Source organism: Arabidopsis lyrata (genome assembly GCF_000004255.2).
Source record: "Arabidopsis lyrata subsp. lyrata unplaced genomic scaffold ARALYscaffold_3, whole genome shotgun sequence".
Lineage (NCBI taxonomy): Eukaryota > Viridiplantae > Streptophyta > Magnoliopsida > Brassicales > Brassicaceae > Arabidopsis > Arabidopsis lyrata.
In genome coordinates, this window is record NW_003302553.1 from 12,247,682 (window position 1) to 12,270,206 (window position 22,525).

The following is a 22,525-nucleotide window of genomic DNA, read 5'->3' on the forward strand; positions in this document are numbered from 1 at the left end:
GCACTTCGCTCATGACGATTTCGACTTCGGGCCCAAAAATGCATAATAGGTAAGGGTCACTAACACCTCGCCTATATAACGCATCTTTTGATAGGCAAAATTTCGCGCTAACGACTTTCATTTTCCTGGCCTGCCATTTATTCTTTGGGAGCTCGCCTGTCGTGATGTAGTGCTTTATTGGCTCCCTCCAGTCAGCCCCCCAGTCTTTAGCCGGAATTTGGTCAACTTTGTGAAACATCCGTGGCTCTGGTTCGGGATGTTCGTTTGGTTCAAGAATAGTCTCCTCGAGTAATGGCTCTGTTTCTAACATCGTTTCTGGAATCATTTCTTCAGCTAAGACAACGGGTTCCTTGTCAGATGTACTTGATCCCTTTGACTTTCTTCGTTTGTTGGGTGGCGGTTCGATCTCTGGTTCGCCATGGTCGCGTGCTGCTGCCCGAGACCTTGTAACGACGAGGGTTTCCTTGCTGTCTTGAATGCTTCGCTCCGAGATGCATTCTACTAGAATAACTCTCTTTAACTCAGGATCTGATGTTGACGCCAATGCGGCAAGTGCATCTGCAGTTGTATTCTCTCCCCGAGGTATACGGATTAATTCAAATTTCGAGAAATTTTTAGATAAATCCTTCACCACTTCGAGGTATGCTTCCATTCTTGAATCTTTAGCCTCATAGTCTCCATTAAATTGGTTAACTACTAATTGCGAATCGCAATAAGCCAATATTTCCTTAGCTCCAACTCCTTGTGCCAGTCGAAGTCCGGCAATAAGGGCTTCGTATTCTGCCTCGTTGTTAGAGGCGTTGAATAACAATCGGAATGACTGTTCTAGAATTTCCGATGTTGGAGATTCCAACTTGATTCCCACTCCGGATCCTTGTTTTGTTGAAGACCCGTCTACGTGTAATTTCCAAGTTTGGTTCTCCGGTTGCTCTATCGTTCCAGGTATTGGTAGTTCGGTCAGGAAGTCTGCTAAGACCTGAGCCTTCATACTGATCCGGCTTTTGAACTCTATGTCGTACTCGCTTAACTCCACCGCCCATTTCGCCAAACGTCCGGACTGACTTGGACTATGAAGTATTGTTCGGAGTGGTTGGTTAGTTAATACTTCAACCGGATGGGATTGAAAATATGGACGCAGCTTCCGAGCCGAAGTTACCACCGCGAGTGCGAGTTTTTCCATCATTGTGTATCTGGTTTCCGGATCCGTCATTGATTTGCTCACGTAGTAAATTGGTTTCTGCTCCCCACGGTCTTCCCGAACCAAGACTCCACTAACCGCGTGGTTTGACACTGATACGTACAAGTAAAGTTTTTCATCTACTTCCGGTTTGGACAGTACAGGTGGAGTGGTTAAGTATGCCTTAAGCTGCCCAAAAGCTTCTTCACACTTCTCATCCCAAAGGAATCCTTTGTTCCCCTTTAGAATTTGGTAGAAAGGCAACGACTTATCTGTTGACCTCGAGATAAAACGGTTCAAAGCCGCAATCCGCCCAGTCAACCGTTGTACTTCTTTGAAGTTTCTTGGAGATGGCATGTTCAGAAAGGCGTCAATTTGATTTGGATTGGCTTCAATCCCTCTTTCCGTCACGATATAGCCAAGAAATTCTCCGGATGGGACTCCAAATGTGCACTTCGCCGGGTTCAGCTTCATTTGATATTTATTGAGAATATCAAAACATTCCTCCAAATGTTTAACATGATCTTCTTTCTTCAATGATTTAACCAACATATCATCTATGTAGACTTCCATAGTCTTCCCGAGGTGATTGTGAAACATTTTGTTCACCAATCGTTGGTAAGTTGCTCCTGCATTTTTCAAACCAAAAGGCATTACCTTGTAACAGTAGATACCTCTATCTGTGATAAATGACGTCTTCTCTTGATCTTCGGGGTTCATCATTATCTGATTATAACCCGAGAAGGCGTCCATGAACGTTAACAGCTCATTTCCGGCGGTGGACTCTACAAGTCGATCTATATGCGGGAGCGGGAAACTATCTTTAGGACATGCTTTATTCAGGTCCGTAAAATCGATGCAAACCCTATCTTTCCCGTTCTTTTTCTTGACAACGACAGTGTTTGCTACCCACTCCGGATATTGCACTTCTCTTATGGACCCTATCTTCAAGAGTTTATCCACTTCGTCGTTTACTATTTTTGCCCGTTCCACTCCAAGCTTTCTTCTTTTTTGTTTCACCGGTTTGAAGCTTGGATCTACGTTTAGTTCATGACAAATTATACTCGGATTTATGCCCGGCATGTCCGCTGCTGACCATGCAAATGATGCTTTGTTTTTCCTTAAGAGTTCGATCAAAGCTTCTTTTATTTGGCCAGTCAAAGTTGCTCCAATTCTAATTTTCCGATCCGGCTTGTCTTCTTCCAGTACCACTTCGACTACTACATCCTCTTTCTTCTGCCCGCTAGGAAATTTTGTTCTTAGTCCCTCTTTTGCAGGCTTCGTTAATTGCTATTGAATCTTCAAGCGGTGGCTAGCTAAGTAACACGTCCGTGAAGCTTCTTGATCTCCCCGAATTGTTTCCACCCCATTTGATGTTGGAAATTTGATACATTGATGGTATGTAGAGGGGACTGCTTTCATCCGATAAATCTAGGGAGTCCCGAGGATGATGTTGTAAGCTGCAGGCTTATCGAAGACAACGAAGTCCACGATCTTTGATACCTTCTTGGCAAGGACCGGTAGCTTGATTGTTCCGAGAGACATGGCTGACTCGCTTGTGAATGCTACTAATGGAGACGGAGGCCCCACTATGTCTGCTCGGCTGATTCCCATTCTTTCTAGAGTACTTAAAAAGATCAAGTCGACCGAACTGCCTGTATCTACAAGGATCCTCGATACTTCGAAGTTAGCAACATCAAGAGTAATGACTAGAGCATCATCATGCGGTCTTTCGAGATGCCGCGTTTCTTCTTCGTTAAATGATATTGAAGCACCTTGAAAATCAACCTCTTCGCTCAAGCTTGCTTTGAGCAAGACATTTCGTCTATGCTTTTTGATGGAACTTACTGAATCTCCGCAAAATCTGGAACCTCCTAGAATCACATTGATCTTACCCTTGGAACTCCTTGGTTCTTCCTCGTTGGATAACCTTGGTCTTTTGGAATCTTGATCTTTGGAGTTTTCTTTTGCTTCGTGGTATTCCTTCACAAAACCTTTTATATCGAATTTAGAAAGATCGCCACTAGCCCAAAGCTCTGCGAGGTGCTTTTTAAGAACGCTGCAATCCTTGGTTAAATGTCCGGTTACTTTATGAATGTCGCAATATAGACTTTCATCACGGACCCAAGTGTTTGATCTTCCTTTCCCTTGGAATTGCTTCCCGACGGAATTGTTGAAGGGTTGCGACCCAAACTTCCTTGGTCCTTTGCTCTCTCTAGGCTCGAACTTCTTGGTAGGGACGGTGACTGCCGGCTTTTCTTGTTTATTCCGTTTGGCAAAACTTTCTTTTTCGTCTTCTACCTCCATCCAATTGTTTGCGCGGAAGAGTGCATCCTGAATTGTGTCTGGTTTATGAAGTATTAAGTCTTCTTTAAACCTTGAATCATGTCGCAATCCTTTTCGTAGGGCAGATAAAGCTGATTGTTGTGAGATTCTTGGGAGTTTTGATAGCACTCCTTTGAATTTGGTGATGAAAACTCGAAGTGACTCATTGGATCCTTGCGTTAAGTTCCAAAGATCGGCATCCGAAACGCTTTTATCCATAAGGATAGAGTATTGCTTTAAGAACACGGCTGACAGTTCGTCGAAATTGCTGATCGAACCCGGCTCTAATTGGGTGAACCACATTAGAGCTTGGCCACACAGATTCTCCGAAAACAGCTTGCAATAGCCTGCGTCCTCATCAGCTTCAGCCAATTCGACTCTTCCTGCAGCGATCAGAAAGGCTGCAAGATAGCTTTTTGGATCCTCCAATCCGCTGTAAGGGTCCAACTTGAGCTTCCGGGAATCTTTGATCCTCAAGCTTGCAATTCGCGGGATAAAAGGGGTTCGCCTAGCTTCTTCAATGACTCGATTGATGTCTGGCTCTGAACTTGTAGCCTGATGAAATTTTGATTTCATTTCTTTTAATTCCTGGCTAACCTTCCTCATGGTCTCGAACTGGTCGAGGTTCTCCTGCTCATACTGAGCTGCAAGTTGTTCTTCATCCCCGAGTTGCGTCTCTTCTTCCGACGTCTGAGCTACATTATTAGTAGCACCGGGAGTTGTTTGTCCGCTGATTTCATTTCGTGCAGCGGAACTTGGCGAGTTGAATATCCCTCTTCGGATTCCCACCGGGTTTCCTGCACTTAAAGAGCGAACACGAGTTTGTATAGAATTGACGTTTTGACTAAGAGATACCTGGGATGTTTACAACGTATCGACGGCCTTTTCCACATCCGAGAATTTTTGTGATATGTCCGACATGGTTTGCTGCATAGCTTTGAGGGTTTCGGCCAATGATGTCTCAACGGCGTCTCCTCCGGACATTGTCGCTTATCTCGGAAATGTAGAAAAGAAGAAATCTGACCACTCAAGAATCCTGATATCCCCACAGACGGCGCCAAAATGTGGATGTCGGATTCACACACTCAAGTATTTTATTAAAAAAGGGAAGATTATTCTTGAGGGACAAAAATGAACGTATAAAAACTTGTAAATTGATACGAAAATTGCTATAGTATTTCTCTTTTGAGAGGAAGGTCCTCTTTACATGGCCATTGGCCTCTATATTTATACATAGACAAGCGACATTAAAATGGATAATTAAGTACAGTTATTCCCTCTTAAATGTGTCCGTTTTGATTCTTCGACTTTAATGCTCAACGTTTGAATTTGAGTTGACTCTGATCTTCATGGGCCTCGCCTTTTCGGCCCAAGTGTCCTTGAACCGACTTACCCGCATCTTCTACACCGAACTCGTATCACAGTGCAGTCACTTCGGATTCTCGAAGTGATGACAACCACTTCGACCGTCCCCTCGGTTCACGGGCCCAATGGGCTTCATCCTTCATGGGCCACCCGCTTGACTACGTGGCAATCTTTGGTTGGTCTCGTACTTCTGGTGCGGGATCCGACACCAACATCCATCTTCTTGTAGATTGGTCAAATAAGGTTTTTAAAAATCAAAATCCAACTTTACCCTCATATTCTCTCAAAATTAATTCAAAATTAATTTAAAAAATAAAATTTCCTAATCTATTTACAAAAATTAAATAGAAATCTAAAAGGGATTATGTTGTTCAAATGTTCAATCTTCTTAGATATCAATTTGAGCTTCCGATTTTTTAATTGACCTCTCTCAGGTGCAAGATTAATCTCTTCGACAATGTAAGCTTTTTCATTCTCGTTTTGACATAATAAACAATCAATTGTTTTGATCGCTAGTATCTCTAAAGAACATTGGTTTGTGTTGAATCATATAGGTTGACTTGAACATGATAGTATTCCTCATACTCTATGTGAACAACACGTTGCGACAATGAAACCAAAGGGCTACTAAAGAGCTAAGGAGACTAGTAAGAGCATCTTCAATGGTGAGAGTCCTCCATTGGCTCTCACGATTATTTTAAGAATAAAATTTTCAAATTTATAAGATGAGAGTTTTTGTTAATTTTTTTTTGTTTTGCAAAGTCCAATGGTAAGCTCTCTTTGTGGGGTTCTCAAGAAAAAATTAAATTATTTTTTTAATTATTTTATTTCATAAAACTGAAAAATATTACAATTCATAACATATTAAACATACAATAATTTCATACATTTGAAAATAAATTTGCAAAAAAAAAATCCTTGGTTTAACAATTTCTTGCGACGGAATTAATAAACAGAAAGCCTAATTACCAGTAATTTGTATCCAAGTTTTTGTTTCTCTGCTATTGTCTCAATCATGTTCCAAGCTTCTGTATCAGGAAGTCCCAAGCCAGCCTTCGCAAGAGCATTAGATAATGTGAAGACATATTAACTATCATATATCAAGAAATGAAGGTACAGAATAAGTCAACTCTCAAAACATGAAATTCACCATATGTGATGCCACTATGATTAGCCTGGCTGTGACCAACGTAGCATAGTTCACTGATCTGAGGGGGTATAATAAAGGGTTACACGAATTAGTAATGGAAACTACTTACAATCTATGAGCATTACAGACATTTAAAGACTGGAGATCTATAACATTGAAAAAGTAAATTCCTAATCAAACTTTTTGTTTTCTCCAAAATTTTCTTCCAACGATCTAATTTGAGCAACAAAAAGGAAAACTGGAAATCATTATAAAGAGCTCCTTGCTAGAGCCAATATATCAAGTATGCTACAGATCAATTTTTATTTCCACCATAAGATTTCATATCTACAGTTGGTTTCACCAGCTTATTTGTTAAATACAGGTCTCATTGTGCCAGTGATAAGGAGCATGCATACGAACAAACAATTGACATTATCAATGAATACAAGATCTTAAGAAGACTCACTCATTTGCAGGCTGCTCCATGAGATACTCGAAGTAACCCTCCCAGAATCTGTCAAAAAAATTCATAATATGTCAAATAATCTATTTTCTGAGCATCACCAAAAAAATAGTAAAATTCATAGAGCTGGCAGCATGTTGAATTGCATACCTCAACTCCTCCCAGATGGATATGGAGATGAGATGACGCTGAACATAGTCTGAAACATTATTGGCATCTTTCTTGAACATTTCTGCAGAAACTTCAAGTGCGTCCCGCACTGTCGACAAATCGCTTCTTGAAGCAGCACGGCCAACATCCATTTTGAGCTGATAACGTAACAACGAACAATCATTGTTGAAGAATATCATTGTTAGTGTTTAAACATTTCTTCTCCAACTTCAAAAATCCATAAAAAAGCATACATGGTGTTACCCAAAGCTAAAAACCCTTCAACAACAAATCATTTTTGCTTGTTTTATTGATGAGAGGATGGCACTACTATCACCTAAATGTGTCAGACGAGCTTCATTATAAAGATAAGCAAACATGTGAAGAGACAAAATCATGAGCATTCGAAAGTGAAGCCATACTTAAAACATTATGTTCTACTGCAGATCAAATGAATTTTCAGGTTATGGTCTCCCCAGGACGCAGTCAGAAACGCACACAATAGTCCAATTAAATAAATCACCACCTTCAAGCAAAAACCTGAAAAATTTATGCTAAAAGGAGATACATCTCCCAGACATTATCAAACTATTTAAACTAATGCTACACAACTTTAAGAACACTACAATCTCAATGACAACAAAGCAACAAATCTGATATTGCAATTGTGAGAACTTGATCACATAACCTACTTCTAAAACTTTAAGAGTGATATACTGATAGAATTCATGAACAAAGAAAACTTGTGAAATGATTTTCTATTTTTCTCAATCAGAAAATGTTGTTACAATTGGTCTTATATACAATTACACTAAACCAAAGTAAACCAAAGCTAAATCACAAAACAGATAAATCGGATCTAATTACATGGTTATCTGATCAATTCTAAGAGCCCCCCTCAAGATGGAGGTGCATATATATTAAGAACTCCCATCTTGGACATGTTTTCCCGAAAAGGAGCTGGATAAAGAGCTTTGGTCAGGACATCTGCAAGTTGATTGTCTGTGCGAACATACATGGTCTTGAGGATCCCTAATTCAATGCATTCCCTGACTTTGTGGCAATCAAATTCAATGTGTTTCGTACGTTCATGAAACACTGAATTGTTAGCAATGTGAAGAGCTGCAGTGTTGTCACAATACAAGTAAGCAGGGAGAGTAAAAGGAACCTTCAAAGCCTTTAGAAGAGCACTTAACCATATCAATTCTTTAGTAATAACCGACATGGCTCTGTATTCTGCTTCAGCAGAGCTCATGGAAACAATATCTTGCTTCTTGGATCTCCAGGAGACTAAAGAATTACCAAGGAACACTGCAAAACCAGTAACTGATCTTCTGGAATCACGACATGTACCCCAATCAGAATCTGAAAACCCTCGAAGTGTAAAATCTGCATCTGTACCATAAAATATTCCTTGACCAATAGTACCTTTCAAATACCTCAAAACTTTATGAATGCCTGCAAGTGAATCAGCTTAGGAGCACTTGAATACTGAGCCAACTTTGAGACAGTGAAAGTGATATCAGGTCTAGTGATGGTAAGATACTACAATTTACCAATCAATCTGCGATACTGCTTGATATTTTCAATAGTATCACCTTCAGCTTCAGAGAATTTCTGATTTGGCTCCATAGGAATGGAAGAGGGCTTGCAATCTGAAAATCCAGAAGATGCCAACAAGTCAAGTACATATTTCCTCTGACATAAAGAAATTCCCTCTGCAGTCCTGGCGATCTCAATACCAAGAAAAAATTTTGGTTCTCCTAAGTCTCTGAGTTGAAAATAACCACGCAGTTGTTGTGTAAGCTCAGATGCTGCAGCCTCAGTAGTACTGGCAATGAGAATATCATCCACATATACTAAGACCACCAAATAATTGCCATTACTGAACTTCACAAACAAGGTGTGATCACCATGACATTTCTCAAACCCCAAACCAACCAATGTAGTAGAAAATTTAATAAACCATTGCCTGGAAGCTTGCTTTAGCCCATAAATAGACTTGTGCAGTCTACACACGGCATTAAGAGAGACTTCTTCACCTTGAATCTCTGCATATCCTGGTGGTAATTTCATGTATATTTCCTCAGCAAGGTCACCATTTAAGAAAGCATTAGAAAATCTAATTGGTTTAAAAACCATCGCATCTTAGGTGCGAGGGATAGAAGTAATTTCACAGTCGCCATCTTGGCAACAGGTGAGAATGTGTCTATAAAATCTATACCCTCTTGCTGAGTATATCCTTTAGCCACCAGACGTGCTTTATACCTTTCAATGCTTCCATCAGCTAAAAATTTTATGGTAAATAACCATTTGCAACCCACTGCAACTTTCCCAGCAGGTAGATCACATATACTCCAAGTACCTGTTCTCACAAAAGCACCAATTTCCTTTCCCATAGCATCATTCCATTGTTTGTCAAGCCGAGCCTCTGAATATTTTTGTGGTAATTTTGTAGTGGTGATAATATTAATAAAAGCATTAAAAGGCTCAGATAAGTATGAATAAGAAATATAATTTGCTAAAGGATAAGGAGATGTTTTAGTGGGAGTCTTAGTAATAGTAGGAGTATTATTATAGCAATGAAAGTCCTGCAAATGGGAAGGCAGTTTTCTCTGCCTAGTAGATTTAAGTTCAGAAGGAACAGAAATCAAAGAGGATGACTCATCAGAATGTTGAGGAGCATCAGAAGATGGTTGCACTAGAGGCATATGTCCATCAGTGTTTGGTGCAGGAAGAGAAATATGAGGAAAGAAATGCTTTGTATCATCTGGGATAGTAGATGATGCAAAAGGAAAAATATCCTCATAGAATATAACATGTCTAGAAATAGAAACTGAGTATGTCTCTATATCTAATAGCTTGTAACCTTTATAACCCATAGGATATCCTATAAAAATGCAAGCCTTAGCTCTAGGATCAAACTTAGTTATAGATTTAGGTGAAGTAGAACAGTAACATAAGCAACCAAAAGCCTTAAGGGATGAGTAATCTGGTGTTTCATTTGTGAGTCTTTCATAAGGAGTTTTATTATCAATGACAGGGGATGGTAACCTATTAATAAGAAACACTGCTGTCAAAACACATTCACCCCAATACTCTAATGGAACCCCAGACTGAAACATAAGAGCCCTAGCTACATTCAACAGGTGCTGATGCTTTCTCTCTACCACAGAATTTTGTTCAGGAGTTTCAGGGCATGAGTGATAAGATTTAATACCTTCTTTGAAAAACAATGCATTAAACTTCAATTCATGAGCATTATCAGACCTAACTGAACAAACTTTAGCATTATACTGAGTTTCAACCATTTTAAGAAAACCCGGAAAAACAGTTAACACATCAGACTTTTGTTTAAGCATATATAACCAAGTAGCACGACTAAAATCATCAACAATTGTCAAGAAATACCTATAACCATCTACAGTAGGAACAGAAAATGGACCCCAAGTATCTATATGAACCAATTCAAAGGCTTTTTCACGCATATGATTCAAAGATTTAAAAGGTAAATGCTTCTGTTTAGATAAATGGCAAATGTGACAATGTGTGATTTTATTATTAATCTTTTGCTTTGGTAACAACAAAACATCAGAAAGAGTATCTATCTTAGCAAAAGAAGGGTGACCTAATCTTTTGTGCCACATGTCAGCATCAATCTTAAGACTAGAACAAACAGTAGTACCTGGAAAAGAAGACATGTCGAAAAGAGTTTTATCCAGATTCAGAACATATAAATTGCCGACTTGACTACCTTTTCCAAGCATCAATTCCTTGGTAAGAGCCTGAATCATACATTCATCAGATGTAAAACTCACTTTAGATTGCAATGTTTTAGTAATTACACTAACACTCAATAAATTAAATTTGAACTCAGGAATATACAAAACATTGTGGAGAGCTAAAGCATCAGTAAGTTGAATGTATCCAGTACCCTCTATTTTGACTGTTTGACCATTGGGAAGTCTAACATATGTTCTATCTAAGGTTTTGTATTCTAGATAGATTTCTCTTTGATGAGTAACATGATGACTAGCCCCTGAATCTACTACCCAAGCTCTAAAAGACAGCTCAGTTTCATGAGGTACAGAAGAAGTCAACATGTCATAATAGGTGTAATCATAGAGAGAAAGGAAAGTACATGTTATCTGTGAGATAGTAGGTACAGAATTTGAAGTCGAGGCTATAGCTTTGTCAGGGCATGAAGTGATACTAGGGGACTGAAGCTGGGTACTTAAGTATGAGATCATTTGTTGGATGTGATCCTTAGACATGTGGTCTGGCTCTGTGAACACTTAGGTTTCTTGAAGTTTCCCTGAGCTAGTAGAATTGGAGTCTGATCACTGATTACACCTTGAGTCTGAAACGCTGCAGGACTAGGGACTGGTTTTGAAACAAAACCTACCAACCTCTGACTCTCATCTTGATCTAGCATGTTATAGATCTCATTCAGACTTGGTCTAGGCTTCATGTTGAGAATTTGACCCCTAATGTTATTAAAATCATCATTCAAACCCATCAGAAATTGTATAACCTTACTTGTTTCTGCTTCCTCCAGCAGTTCTTTTACTTGATCACAGTCACACTTCTTCACAGTACGAGATTTGGTGTTAGACAATTGTTCCCACAACGTCTTCTTCTTCGTAAAATAAGTGGAGAGATCCAGTTGTCCCTGCTTAAGAGTCATCACAGCTTGTTCCAATTGGTACTTCCTTGGTAGATTATTCACCTTAAAACGAGTAAACAAATCAATCCACATCTCAACAGCATCTTCATAGTATAGAATACTGTCATAGATTTCCTTATTCACGACATTAAGAATCCACGACTTCACCATATTGTTGCATCTGCTCCATAGACGGAATTTTGAATCACTAACAGGTGGTCTTAGCAGAGATCCATCAATAAAACCTAGCTTGTTTTTCGCATCTAGGCTGATTCTCATCGCTATTGACCAACTATTGTAGTTACTACCATCAAGAACATGAGCTACAATCGATAAACCTGGATGATCGGAAGAGTGAAGAAACATCGGATTTTCGAAAGGATCAGAAGCCTTCGATACAGATCCATGAACTTCATACGATTCCGGTTTGAGAGAAAAAGGTTGTTTCATGCTCGCAAGCTTTGGATCTTCATCGATCCCTGAATCACGAATAGATTTGACCGCAGATCCTTCATCCTCCGGTGTTACACTTCTGTTTCTCAATTTTCCTCCTTTCTTCACCATTTTCTACCAAACCGAAGCTGCGGAATAGCAATCGGACATGATAAAAGAGATTTTCTGGTGAAAAATTGAAGAATCTGAAGATAAACAGAGGTGAAATCACCAGATTTTGGAGAAGAAAAGCTCTGATACCATGATAGAATTCATGAACAAAGAAAACTTGTGAAATGATTTTCTATTTTTCTCAATCAGAAAATGTTGTTACAATTGGTCTTATATACAATTACACTAAACCAAAGTAAACCAAAGCTAAATCACAAAACAGATAAACCGGATCTAATTACATGGTTATCTGATCAATTCTAAGATATACCAAACATGAATTGATCAATTCAGTGCTCGAGGATGTAATATTTTGCAATGCATCACAAAATCGAATTCTAGACCAATCAATCCGAAATTCAAGAGATTCAGTTTCTAACATAAGGAAAACGAAAGTACCTGAACAAAGAAGAAATCAAGAGAAAAGAGGATCTGGAGACAGAGGAGAGCTAGGATTTTGGAAACTCACGAGAGTCAACGACCATGGGGTACCACTGGGTCTACTCGCCGTCGGCTTCCTCTGCTGCATCTTCGCCGGCAAAATTGGAAGTCTGCGTTTTGCGTTGATCGGAGATTGAAATAGTGCTTCGTAACGTCGCCATCGGAGAGAAAGAGAGGGAGTCGATGAAGAGAGAAAAACACGGGGGCATTCTTTTTTTCCTTTCGTAAAACCCTTCAACCAACCGATAGTGACACGTCATCGGCTCTCATGGATTCCTAAAACTCTCTGCAAAGAAACGATTCTCTCTTAATTAGCCATTTTTTATTTATTTTTTATCAGATTTCATCTGAGAACTCCATAAGAGAACTTCCATCTCCCTCCATTGGAGATGCTCTAAGTAGGATTAAGCAAGTGTCCCTCTTCTTGTTAAAGTGGTCTCTACTAAATAGAAAAACTCCTTTCACTTTTTTTTTTTTTTTTTTTTGATTATGATGATGCCTTCTTATTTGTTTGATGCTTTGGAAATATTTGTCTTATCAAAAATATATATAAAAAATGTGGTGGTGTCTTCCATGTGCACACACTTGTTTATTCTTTTTTTTTAGTTGAAAGTTAGATGATGATAAGGCACAAAACGTTGAAGAAAAAAGAGAGAATTCGAATGAAAACGCAGGGAGTAGCAAAAAATCGAAAGTGGTGGCTTAGCTTAGGGTTTAGAAACGTTTTTGGTTTTAACTTTTTTCTAAAAACGTAGAAAATGATTTCTAAATTATGTAGATCGTAATCTAAATAATTAATATCCATTTGAAACGTAATCTAAAATAAATATTTAGTTTCTTTTTCTGAAGATTTACTTTCTATATTTAGATAATTCTAAAAATTTCAGAAAACAAAATCTATAGTATCGCAGAATTTACATTCTAAAAGAAGATTACAATTTCTGATGATGGTTGAAGATGTAGTAATTAGTAGAACGGCTATTCAAAACGATTTAGAACATAGAGCAAAGCGTAGAATACATGTTCTAAATATTTTCGATATATGATTTTCTGACTTCTAAAATTTTTAGAACAGAAAATTAGTCTAAAATATGTAGAACATGTACAAAAATGTAGAATACACACTCTAACTTTCACAGAACTCTAGAAAACGAGTTCTAACAAAATTAGACGAAACTTTATCTATCAAAATATCAACTTTTTTTTAACCAAATCTCAAAAAGTTGACTTTAAATCACTTCTACTCTTGTATATCTACCTGTTTTTATGATTATTTTTTTTAAAAAATATTTAAATTAGGGTATAGGGGTAAAATCGTCCAAACTGACATTCTCACAAAAAAGGTGTATATGGACAAATTTTAAAGTAGCTATCATTTATTTCCAATTTTCCCATTCATTAATTATACTATATATGAGACTTTAATGATCGTCGATTCCCTCCACGGATAAAACGGATCTTTGGCCAATAAACTTGACTATTATAAACCAATTTAAGTCTTTCTCAACTTGATCCCCAAGCTACTGAATAAAGTTTTATTTGAATAAAGATAAAAACAAAATCTGAACATATTAACTCCGATATTTGCGTATCTTTGTTAAGTTGAAATTACCTTATATTTTGTAACAACTTAAGAACCTTAGGTAGGTTAGTCGGTGAATACGTATTTGTATAAATATTAGGTGCAGCCCCTAGAATCAATATCGCTCTTTGATTATCAATACCGATTCGCAACTCTCTTCTCTTTTTCGACAGTCTCTTGTGCCTTTTTTGTTTCTTCATTTCTAAATAACCATGGCTTCTTCGTTGCTTGGTCCACCCGAAATCCGAGACTCTTACGCTCCCCTCACAAAACCCATCCCAAAATCCCTCACGAAACCCATCACAGCTTCTGGTCCCAGCAATCCAGTCACGGAGACAAAGGTCTCAAACGTCAACACTTCGCCTCCGACGGGACAGACCGAGGAAAGACCCCCCACGTACCTCGCCGCTCTCCTCAAAAACATCAACACTTGTCGTCCCAGCGTCCCAAAGGTCTCAAACGTCAGGAAATCAACTAAAGTCAACGTCAAACCTGTCAAACCTGTAAGACCGCGAAAAGTTGATCCATATAAATCTTCACGTCCGATGGGCTACAGCGAGAATGGATCCGCCACGTACCTCTCCTCAGGCAACCCCTGCCTCGACTTCTTCTTTCACATTGTTCCTTCAACGCCAAAGTTATCTCTAGAGCAGCGGCTACAGGAGGCTTGGGACCATGATGCCTTAACCACTCTCAAGCTTATCTGTAACCTTCGTGGAGTCCGAGGCACTGGAAAATCTGACAAGGAAGGGTTTTACACGGCGGCGTTGTGGCTCCATGGTCACCATCCGAAAACCCTAGCTAGTAACCTCGAGTCCATCTCCAAGTTTGGCTATTTTAAAGATTTTCCGGAGATTCTTTACCGGATTCTACAAGGATCTGAAATCCGCAGTATCCAGAAATCGGAATGGTACAAGACAATAGCCGCAGCAATTCTTCGTAGAAGATCCAAATTCTCCAGACGCGGTCGTGGTGTTGGCCGTGGTTTTGGTCTTGGTCATGGAAGGGGTCGCAGAATGCGTGGTCTAAAAAGGCCGGCAGCCACGAGGTCTCTGAGGGTAGCGAACGCAAAGAGAAAGGACCAAGAGGAGAAAGCCAAAGCAAGCTTGGAGCGCAAGCAAAAGAAGGTTTCAATGGGTAAGGCCGCATTTACAAGATATACTAACGATCCAGACTATAGGTTTCTCCACGAACGTGTCTCTGATCTATTCGCAAATCAGCTAAGGAGAGACCTTGAGTTTTTAAAATCACGCCAACCAAAACAAATCTCTTTAGCGGCTAAATGGTGTCCCTCGCTTGATTCTTCGTTCGACAAAGCAACTCTTCTTTGCGAGAGTATTGCTAGGAAGATCTTTCCCAAAGAATCATTCCCGGAATACGAAGGCGTGGAAGAAGCTCACTATGCGTACAGAGTTCGTGATCGGCTAAGGAAACAAGTTCTTGTTCCCCTTCGGAGAACCCTGCAACTCCCTGAAGTATACATGGGAGCTAGAGCTTGGCGATTTCTCCCTTACAATCGTGTTCCATCAGTGGCAATGGCGTCCTATAAGGAGATTTTCTTGTACCGTGACGCAGAGAGGTTTCAACAATATCTTAACGATGCGAAGACGGGGAAAACGAAGATAGCCGCCGGTGCAGTGCTACCTCACGAGATAATAAAAAATTTAGACGGTGGAGACGGTGGACAAGTTGCTGAGCTACAATGGAAACGAATGGTTGATGACCTTAAAGAGAAAGGTTCTTTGACCAACTGCATGGCTATCTGTGACGTTTCGGGGTCTATGAGTGGTGAGCCAATGGAGGTTTCAGTCGCGCTTGGTTTGTTAGTCTCTGAGCTATCAGAAGAGCCATGGAAAGGAAAGCTTATAACATTCAGCAAAGACCCTGAACTGCATTTGGTGAAAGGAGACGATTTGAGATCAAAAACAAGTTTCGTGAAGAGAATGCAATGGGATATGAACACTGATTTTCAGAAAGTGTTTGATTTGATTCTTAAAGTGGCCGTAGAAGCCAAGCTGAAGCCGGAAGAGATGATCAAGACGTTGTTTGTGTTCAGTGATATGGAGTTTGATGAAGCGTCGTATCCAAGTAATGATGGATGGGATACGCCATCGTATTCGGAGGATGATGATGAAGAGGATGATGATGAAGAGGATGTTGATGAAGAGGATGATGATGAAGAGGATGATGCTTGGCAAACAGATTATAAGGTGATTGTGAGAAAGTATAGAGAGAAAGGGTACGGAGAAGCTGTGCCGGAGATAGTGTTTTGGAATCTGAGGGCTTCGAGGTCAACGCCTGTGCTTGGAAACAAGAAAGGAGTGGCTTTGTTAAGTGGGTTTTCGAAGAACTTGATCAAAGTGTTTTTAAAACACGGTGGAGAGATTGATGAGGGAAAGATTGAAGATGGAAAGATTGATCCCATAACGATCATGGAGGCTGTTATATCTAGAGATGAGTATAAGTCACTTGTTGTAATTGATTGAAAACTTTAGAGATTTTGTGAGCATTGTAACATTTGGTTGAATCTTTGAATAAATTGAAACTTGAGTACATTTATTTATTTCAGTATATTGGGCCATATATTTTTGTCTATCATACAAGCTTCGAATCAAATTCTCCTAAAACTTTTGTAAACAAAGTGGGTACGTATGTAAACCGACTAAACCGAGCAGGTTTAACTAATAGATCCGTCACAAAAAATATTGACGGTTACTTTTTTCGTTGACGGTTATTTTTTCGTTTGTGTCTTTTTAATGAAACTTTCCGTTAAAATATTGACGGTTATTTTCTAAGTTGTGTCTTTTATCGCATCTTTTCTTTAAAATATTAACGGTTATATTTTTGGGACAGTTCTATTTGTTCAATTATAGTCGTATTTTTCAGTTGACCGTTGTATCTTTATAGTTGCATCTATTCATTTAAAGTTACGTCTCTTTACTATATTTCATTGCATTTTTTCGTCACAAATTTTTGTATTAATAGTAGTCTATTTAAATGTTTGTGACTTTCGAATTCTATATATTTGTCCTTCCTTCTAAGTAGTTCCTAAATTTTTGTTCTTTAACATAGATTATTTGTTTCATGATGAATAAAAAAAAATAGTCTGTAAAATGGCTCAAAATTCTTTATTCTCTAAACTATTTCTAAACATATACTCCCTCCGTTTCGTTTTAGTTGTCGTTTAAGGTTTTCTCACACAAATTAAGAAAAACATTAAATTTTCTGTTTTATATTTTATTAATATATTTTATAAAAAAATTCATTGGCCGAAACATTAAAACAGTAGGGATAAAACTGGAATTTTCATCAAACATTTGCATCGAAAACCTAAAACGACAACTATTATGAAACAAAATTTTAACTCTAAAACGACAAGTAAAACGAAACGGAGGGAGTATCATTTTAAGATTAAAGAAATTCTTCTCCTTCTTGATCTAACCAAAGTTTTTTTAGAATGATTATAAAAATAGAGAAGTTTTAATCAACTCCGAAATATAAAATTCTAATGAAGATATCAACAATTTTTTTTTAGAATTGGACGGATTATACAATTAATTTTTTTATTTAACTTTTTTTTTTTAAATACCAGGAGGTTTTGGACCAAAGCCCGTAATCTCCCAGTCCCGAAACCACATCATGTAATATTAGTTTCGTCCCAAGCGTCACTCGAACCGACGACCTCTAAGCTACGCCTAGGGTCTTAGAAACTGTTAGGGTAAACTTTTTATAGTGACAGGTCCCATCGCAAAGCGGCCCCATATCCAGAAAAAATTCTACCTCCGGCCTGGACCTACAAATTAGTATACACCGCTTGCCTCTACTCGTATGGAGGAATTTTTATTTGGAGAGGCTCAGTACCACCGTGCTGTGGTGATAGAGTGACTCGAATTCAAGACCTCTAACACTCATCTATGAGAATAACTTTTTTATATAGTAACAATGATTTTTTCTATCTTAAGGTAATATACTAATATATATGGGTTGTATACAACAAAATATTGATGATGCGTTAACACTATTACAAAATCCGAATATGAGAAGACATCCTCATGTGACGCTTGTGATTTAGCGCTTTTAATTTGGTAAGCGTCAAATGAACCGTTTGAAATGGTATAGTAATCTAGAAATCATCTCCATTATTAGGAAAAAAGCAATGATTCCAATTCATCACATAAATATTTAAGGAAGAAGTTTTTTACTCAGTTAATTTATCAATATAAATATAAATTTATGAGATCTTGTAAATGTTTATTTGTTTGTTATAGTTGTAATTTACGTCATCAAATTTTATATTTTCTCGAATATATATAATATAATAAATATTAATTTTATATTTAAAGAACAGTGGGCACAATTCGCGGGTGAAGTTCTTAGTCACTCACAAGTCGTGCTGAGTACCGATTACATCCGAATTTTTGGGTTTTGACCCGCTAGAATTTCTCATCTCTATATTATAACTCTTCGTTATGTATTATTTTGTCACTATAAATAATTTTACATTCATAAAAAAATGTTTCAAATGTGTTTTTAATCATAATTCTTCCTTTTTACATTTTTATTCATAAATTGTTTTAACATCTTTGGAAAATATTTACGATATAACTTTAAAAACATAGTTAATTTTATGTAATAATTTAAATATTTGAATATATTACTAGAATAATTTAATACCTAAACATAATAAAATATATTTGTTGAAAATGAGTTCTCCTGCGACATCGCGGGGTTCATAATCTAGTTTATGTTAATAACTATTTACTATTATCGGTGAAAAAAAAACATAAAATTAATAAAATATTAATTTAATTTTTAATATATTAATTTATAAATATTATAATGATATATTTTATTTCATCTTTTAGTCTTTTTTTTTTCCAGAAGGTCTGATATATATATTAAACATAGGCTTCATCCATCAATGGGAACCCATTTTGGAGAGGCAGTACAAGGTTTAACTGAGACTTTACAAACAAGAAAGATAAAGGACACTATGAACATATTCAAACGTTAAGTAGAAGATACAAACAAGGCAGCATTTTTTAAAAAGCTAAACATAATAACAGTCCCAATCAAACCAGAAGAAACAAGCATCATTAATCACTTCTGATTTCAAAGCTTCCTTCTTATGCGTATGTTATGACAGCTTCTGGCTCCTCATTGTAGCTACCACAGTGCTAAAACTACTAAAAGAAACGTAACTTCCAGAAAGTTATCCAGCATCAAACACCAACCTGAAACATAGTGCTTCTTTATTTTTGAGTAAACAAAACACATCATGCCCTCAAAAAGTTGAAGTTACAGAGTATAAGGGCACTTTATACTCTTAGTACCAAGGCTTGAGAAGATCTATGGTGGCTGACCCGCTACCGGATAGAATCTGATTCCATGATCTTGTCTTCACCTGCGAGTATTCCTTTCATAGTTGAGATCATTTTGTTTGTCTTTTTTTCTTTTGGAACTCTCACCAATCTCATATCTGGCTTTAGCATTATCTCCACTACGCGAAGAAGAACTTGTAGTAGAAAATCTGATAGGTTGTTGTTCCTCCACAAACTGATTAAGATCCAAATTTGGAGAAGCCGGGTTTGCAGGCTGAGAGATAGGTCTGTAGGATGATATATCTGAGCTTGAGCTTGAAGATTGGTTCTCAAGATGAGGAGGGGGAGTAGGAATGTTAAATCCAGCTCCCTCTTCCCAGACAGGTACCTCTAGAACTTCTTCATCATTGTCCTCATTATTTGGAGCAGCCTGAGGAACTAAGTAAGGACAGTGACTGATATCATGATTGATTCGACAGCAATTTGTACAGATCCTTCGAAGCCTTTCATACTCAAAACCTATCATTGCTCCTTCTCTGGATTCAAACCTGACTCTCCTAAAAAACCTCAGTCGATCTGTAATATTTATGTGCACCTTAACTCTGATAAAAGCTATCTGAGTAGAGGTTATTTCATTGAAGTCTACTTCAAGAACAGGTCCAAGGGTATGAGCAATGAAACTAACAGACAACTCAGATACATAAGTGGGAGGAATTCCCTTACCTGCACCCATAGATCAATAAAGGTGAGAAAATCAGGCCCTGGGAAATCTGCCCACCTTTGAAGTGCTACAAACCAGTTATTATGCAACCATGGAGCTCTCCGCAGCACTGAAACCAAGTCAGACTCAGAACGAAAACGAAACTGAACACACTGATCATCAAGTATACGTCCATGAACTCTTGCAGCCATGCCCCTACCCCAAGTGCGAGGTAGAGCACTGAGGACCCTTCTAAGATTTTGTGCTTGAAGATTAAGAGGTCTCCCAATAAGACTGAGTCTGTTGCTAGCAACAACACTAGCATACACTGCTTGTGGAACAAAAAGTTCAGGGTCATCTCGACCTAGAACCATATACTGCAAATTCTGCCAGATTTCTTCTGCCATTAAGTGAAAAAGGAAAAGAAAACTAGAAAAGAAAAGGAGAAGAGAAAGAAAAGGAAACAAAGGAGAAGATACAGAAGTGTAAAACTAAGCTTAAGAAATATATATAGAAGGGTAAAAAGGCATGGCGGCAAGAAGAGATAAGTAAAAATAAAAGGAAAGAAAATCAATAAGACAAGGGAAGGCTATCAAACCAAGAAAAACAATGATCACTAGAGATAATCATCGTTAAAAAACCCAAAAAATCTGATTTTTGACTGTCTGAAATATAGTAAATTAAGCTTTACTTTTGACTAAAGACTTATCTATACAGTAACTCAAAAAATTCAAAACTGTTAGTTCTGTAATATATCAGTAACCAACGACATATGAGACAAAGATGCAGCCATATGTTTTTCCTGGTCAAAAATCTCCTTTAGCCACGAAGGAGGTCCCTGAGCCACATATGAAGATATCCTGTAATCAGTAGTAACGCTTCTAACTATCCTAGAGGCACCAATATTGAAATGGTACAGTTTCCAAAATGATCTCCCAGTCACTCATGTTATGACTGAATTGTAGCAGAGGGGAAATATGACTTACAAGTGAAGGCCGTGCATTTGATTTATGAAGTGCCTGAATAATTTCCAAAGTAGAGGCAGCAAAAAGAACTTTTTCAAATTTCAAGCTTAGCATACTTTCAAGTGCCCATTCCCAACTCCTAATTTTTGCCTCAAAAACTGAAGCAACCTAAGAATAAGATCTCCTACTATGGAGTAACACATTGCCCATAGTATCTCTGACAACCCAAGAAGCACCAGACATAGCATATTTTTTTGACCAAGAAAAACCTATGTTGCATTTGACTTCATTCCGCAATGGAGGAAACCAATGAGAATCCTGAATTGAGAAAATAGTAGAGATCTCAGGGAGTGTCTGTTGAGCAGAAAACCAAGATGTAGAATCCTCATAAGCTTTTTGAATTAAAGAATCTAGAGGGAAAAGAGATCCATCAAAGAGCAATTTATTCCTATTTTTCCATAAGAGCCAAACAATCCAAGGAAAAACTGATCGAATCTCAATTAAAATCTTAGCCTTCTTTTGCAATGATATAAGAGACTTGAAGTTTTCCATTTCTGAAGATCCAAAACCACCAGGAGGAGAAGGTATATTAGAGATAGCCCAAACTTGTCTAGCATATGGACAAAGAAAGAGAATGTGGTTGATTGTCTCCTCCTCTGCACCACACAAAAGGCACCCATCATAATTCTTATTTCCCCTTGTAGCCAACCTAGCAGAAACTGTAAGAGCTCCTTTGAGACTTTTCCATATGAAAACCTGTATTTTTGGAGCTGTTTTAATTTTCCAAACATCTGTTAAGACTGCAAACAGATCAAGATGCATATATGATTCTATGACTTTCTCCTTGTTTGTCAGTCTATAAATCATCTCATAGCCAGACCTCACAGAGTATATACCATTTCTAGTCCAAGCCCAGATAAATGAATCTTTTCTTGCTAGTAAGGGTGGAGTAGAGAGAATACGAGCTACATCAGTATGATGAAAAAGATTTTTAAGTATCCTAACATTCCACATGCCAGATTGCAAATCAATAAGAGAAGCCACCTTGAGGTTAATATTCATTAGAGATTGAATACCAACTGGACGTCTAGCACACTCATCAAAAATCCACTTATCAATCCAGATTAATGTATTCTTTCCATCACCAATAACACTCTTGAGCCCTTTAGTAAGTAAATTTCTTCCAAAAAAGATACTTCTCCAACCATAAGAAGGGCGAGATCCCAATTTTGCAAGCAAGAAGGATGTTTTTCTATAATACCTGCTTCTGAAAAACCGTGAGAACAAACAGTCAGGATCATGTAATAATCTCCATGCTTGTTTTTCTAGAAAAGCTTGATTAAATAACTCCAAATCCCTGAAACCAAAACCACCCGCAGATTTTGGTAATGTCATCTTATCATGACTGATCCAATGAATTTTATGTTGAGATTGAGAATTACTCCACCAATATTCCATCATAGCACTTGTCAAGCTCTTAATAGTGCTTTTAGGAAGTTTAAAACACATCATGGCATACACAGGTAATGCCATGACAACTGATTTCAGTAAAACTTCTTTTCTTCCTTGAGAGAGAGTCTTCACATACCAACCTGTTAACTTTGATTGTAGGCTCTCCTTGATGAACCCTAAAAG

General features: G+C 37.9%; 2 protein-coding genes and 1 pseudogene across 2 annotated transcripts; 1 reads left to right on the forward strand and 2 right to left on the reverse strand.

Moving 5' to 3' along the window:
* Positions 1-5,747: 5,747 nt before the first annotated feature.
* On the reverse strand, positions 5,748-12,554 carry LOC9319626 (DENN domain and WD repeat-containing protein SCD1). Its single transcript, XM_002885628.2, has 5 exons — positions 12,281-12,554; positions 6,613-6,770; positions 6,466-6,513; positions 6,018-6,075; positions 5,748-5,920 (listed from the first exon to the last, which is right to left on the reverse strand). The coding sequence occupies exons 2-5, from the start codon at positions 6,762-6,764 to the stop codon at positions 5,813-5,815; spliced, it is 366 nt and encodes a 121-aa protein (XP_002885674.1). The 5' UTR covers positions 6,765-6,770; positions 12,281-12,554; the 3' UTR covers positions 5,748-5,812.
* A 1,215-nt stretch (positions 12,555-13,769) lies between these two features.
* LOC9321741 lies at positions 13,770-16,457 on the forward strand. The gene has a single exon (XM_021030400.1). The coding sequence runs from the start codon at positions 14,117-14,119 to the stop codon at positions 16,388-16,390; it is 2,274 nt and encodes a 757-aa protein (XP_020886059.1). The 5' UTR covers positions 13,770-14,116; the 3' UTR covers positions 16,391-16,457.
* A 2,596-nt stretch (positions 16,458-19,053) lies between these two features.
* On the reverse strand, positions 19,054-20,338 carry LOC110229698 (annotated as a pseudogene).
* Positions 20,339-22,525: the final 2,187 nt, after the last annotated feature.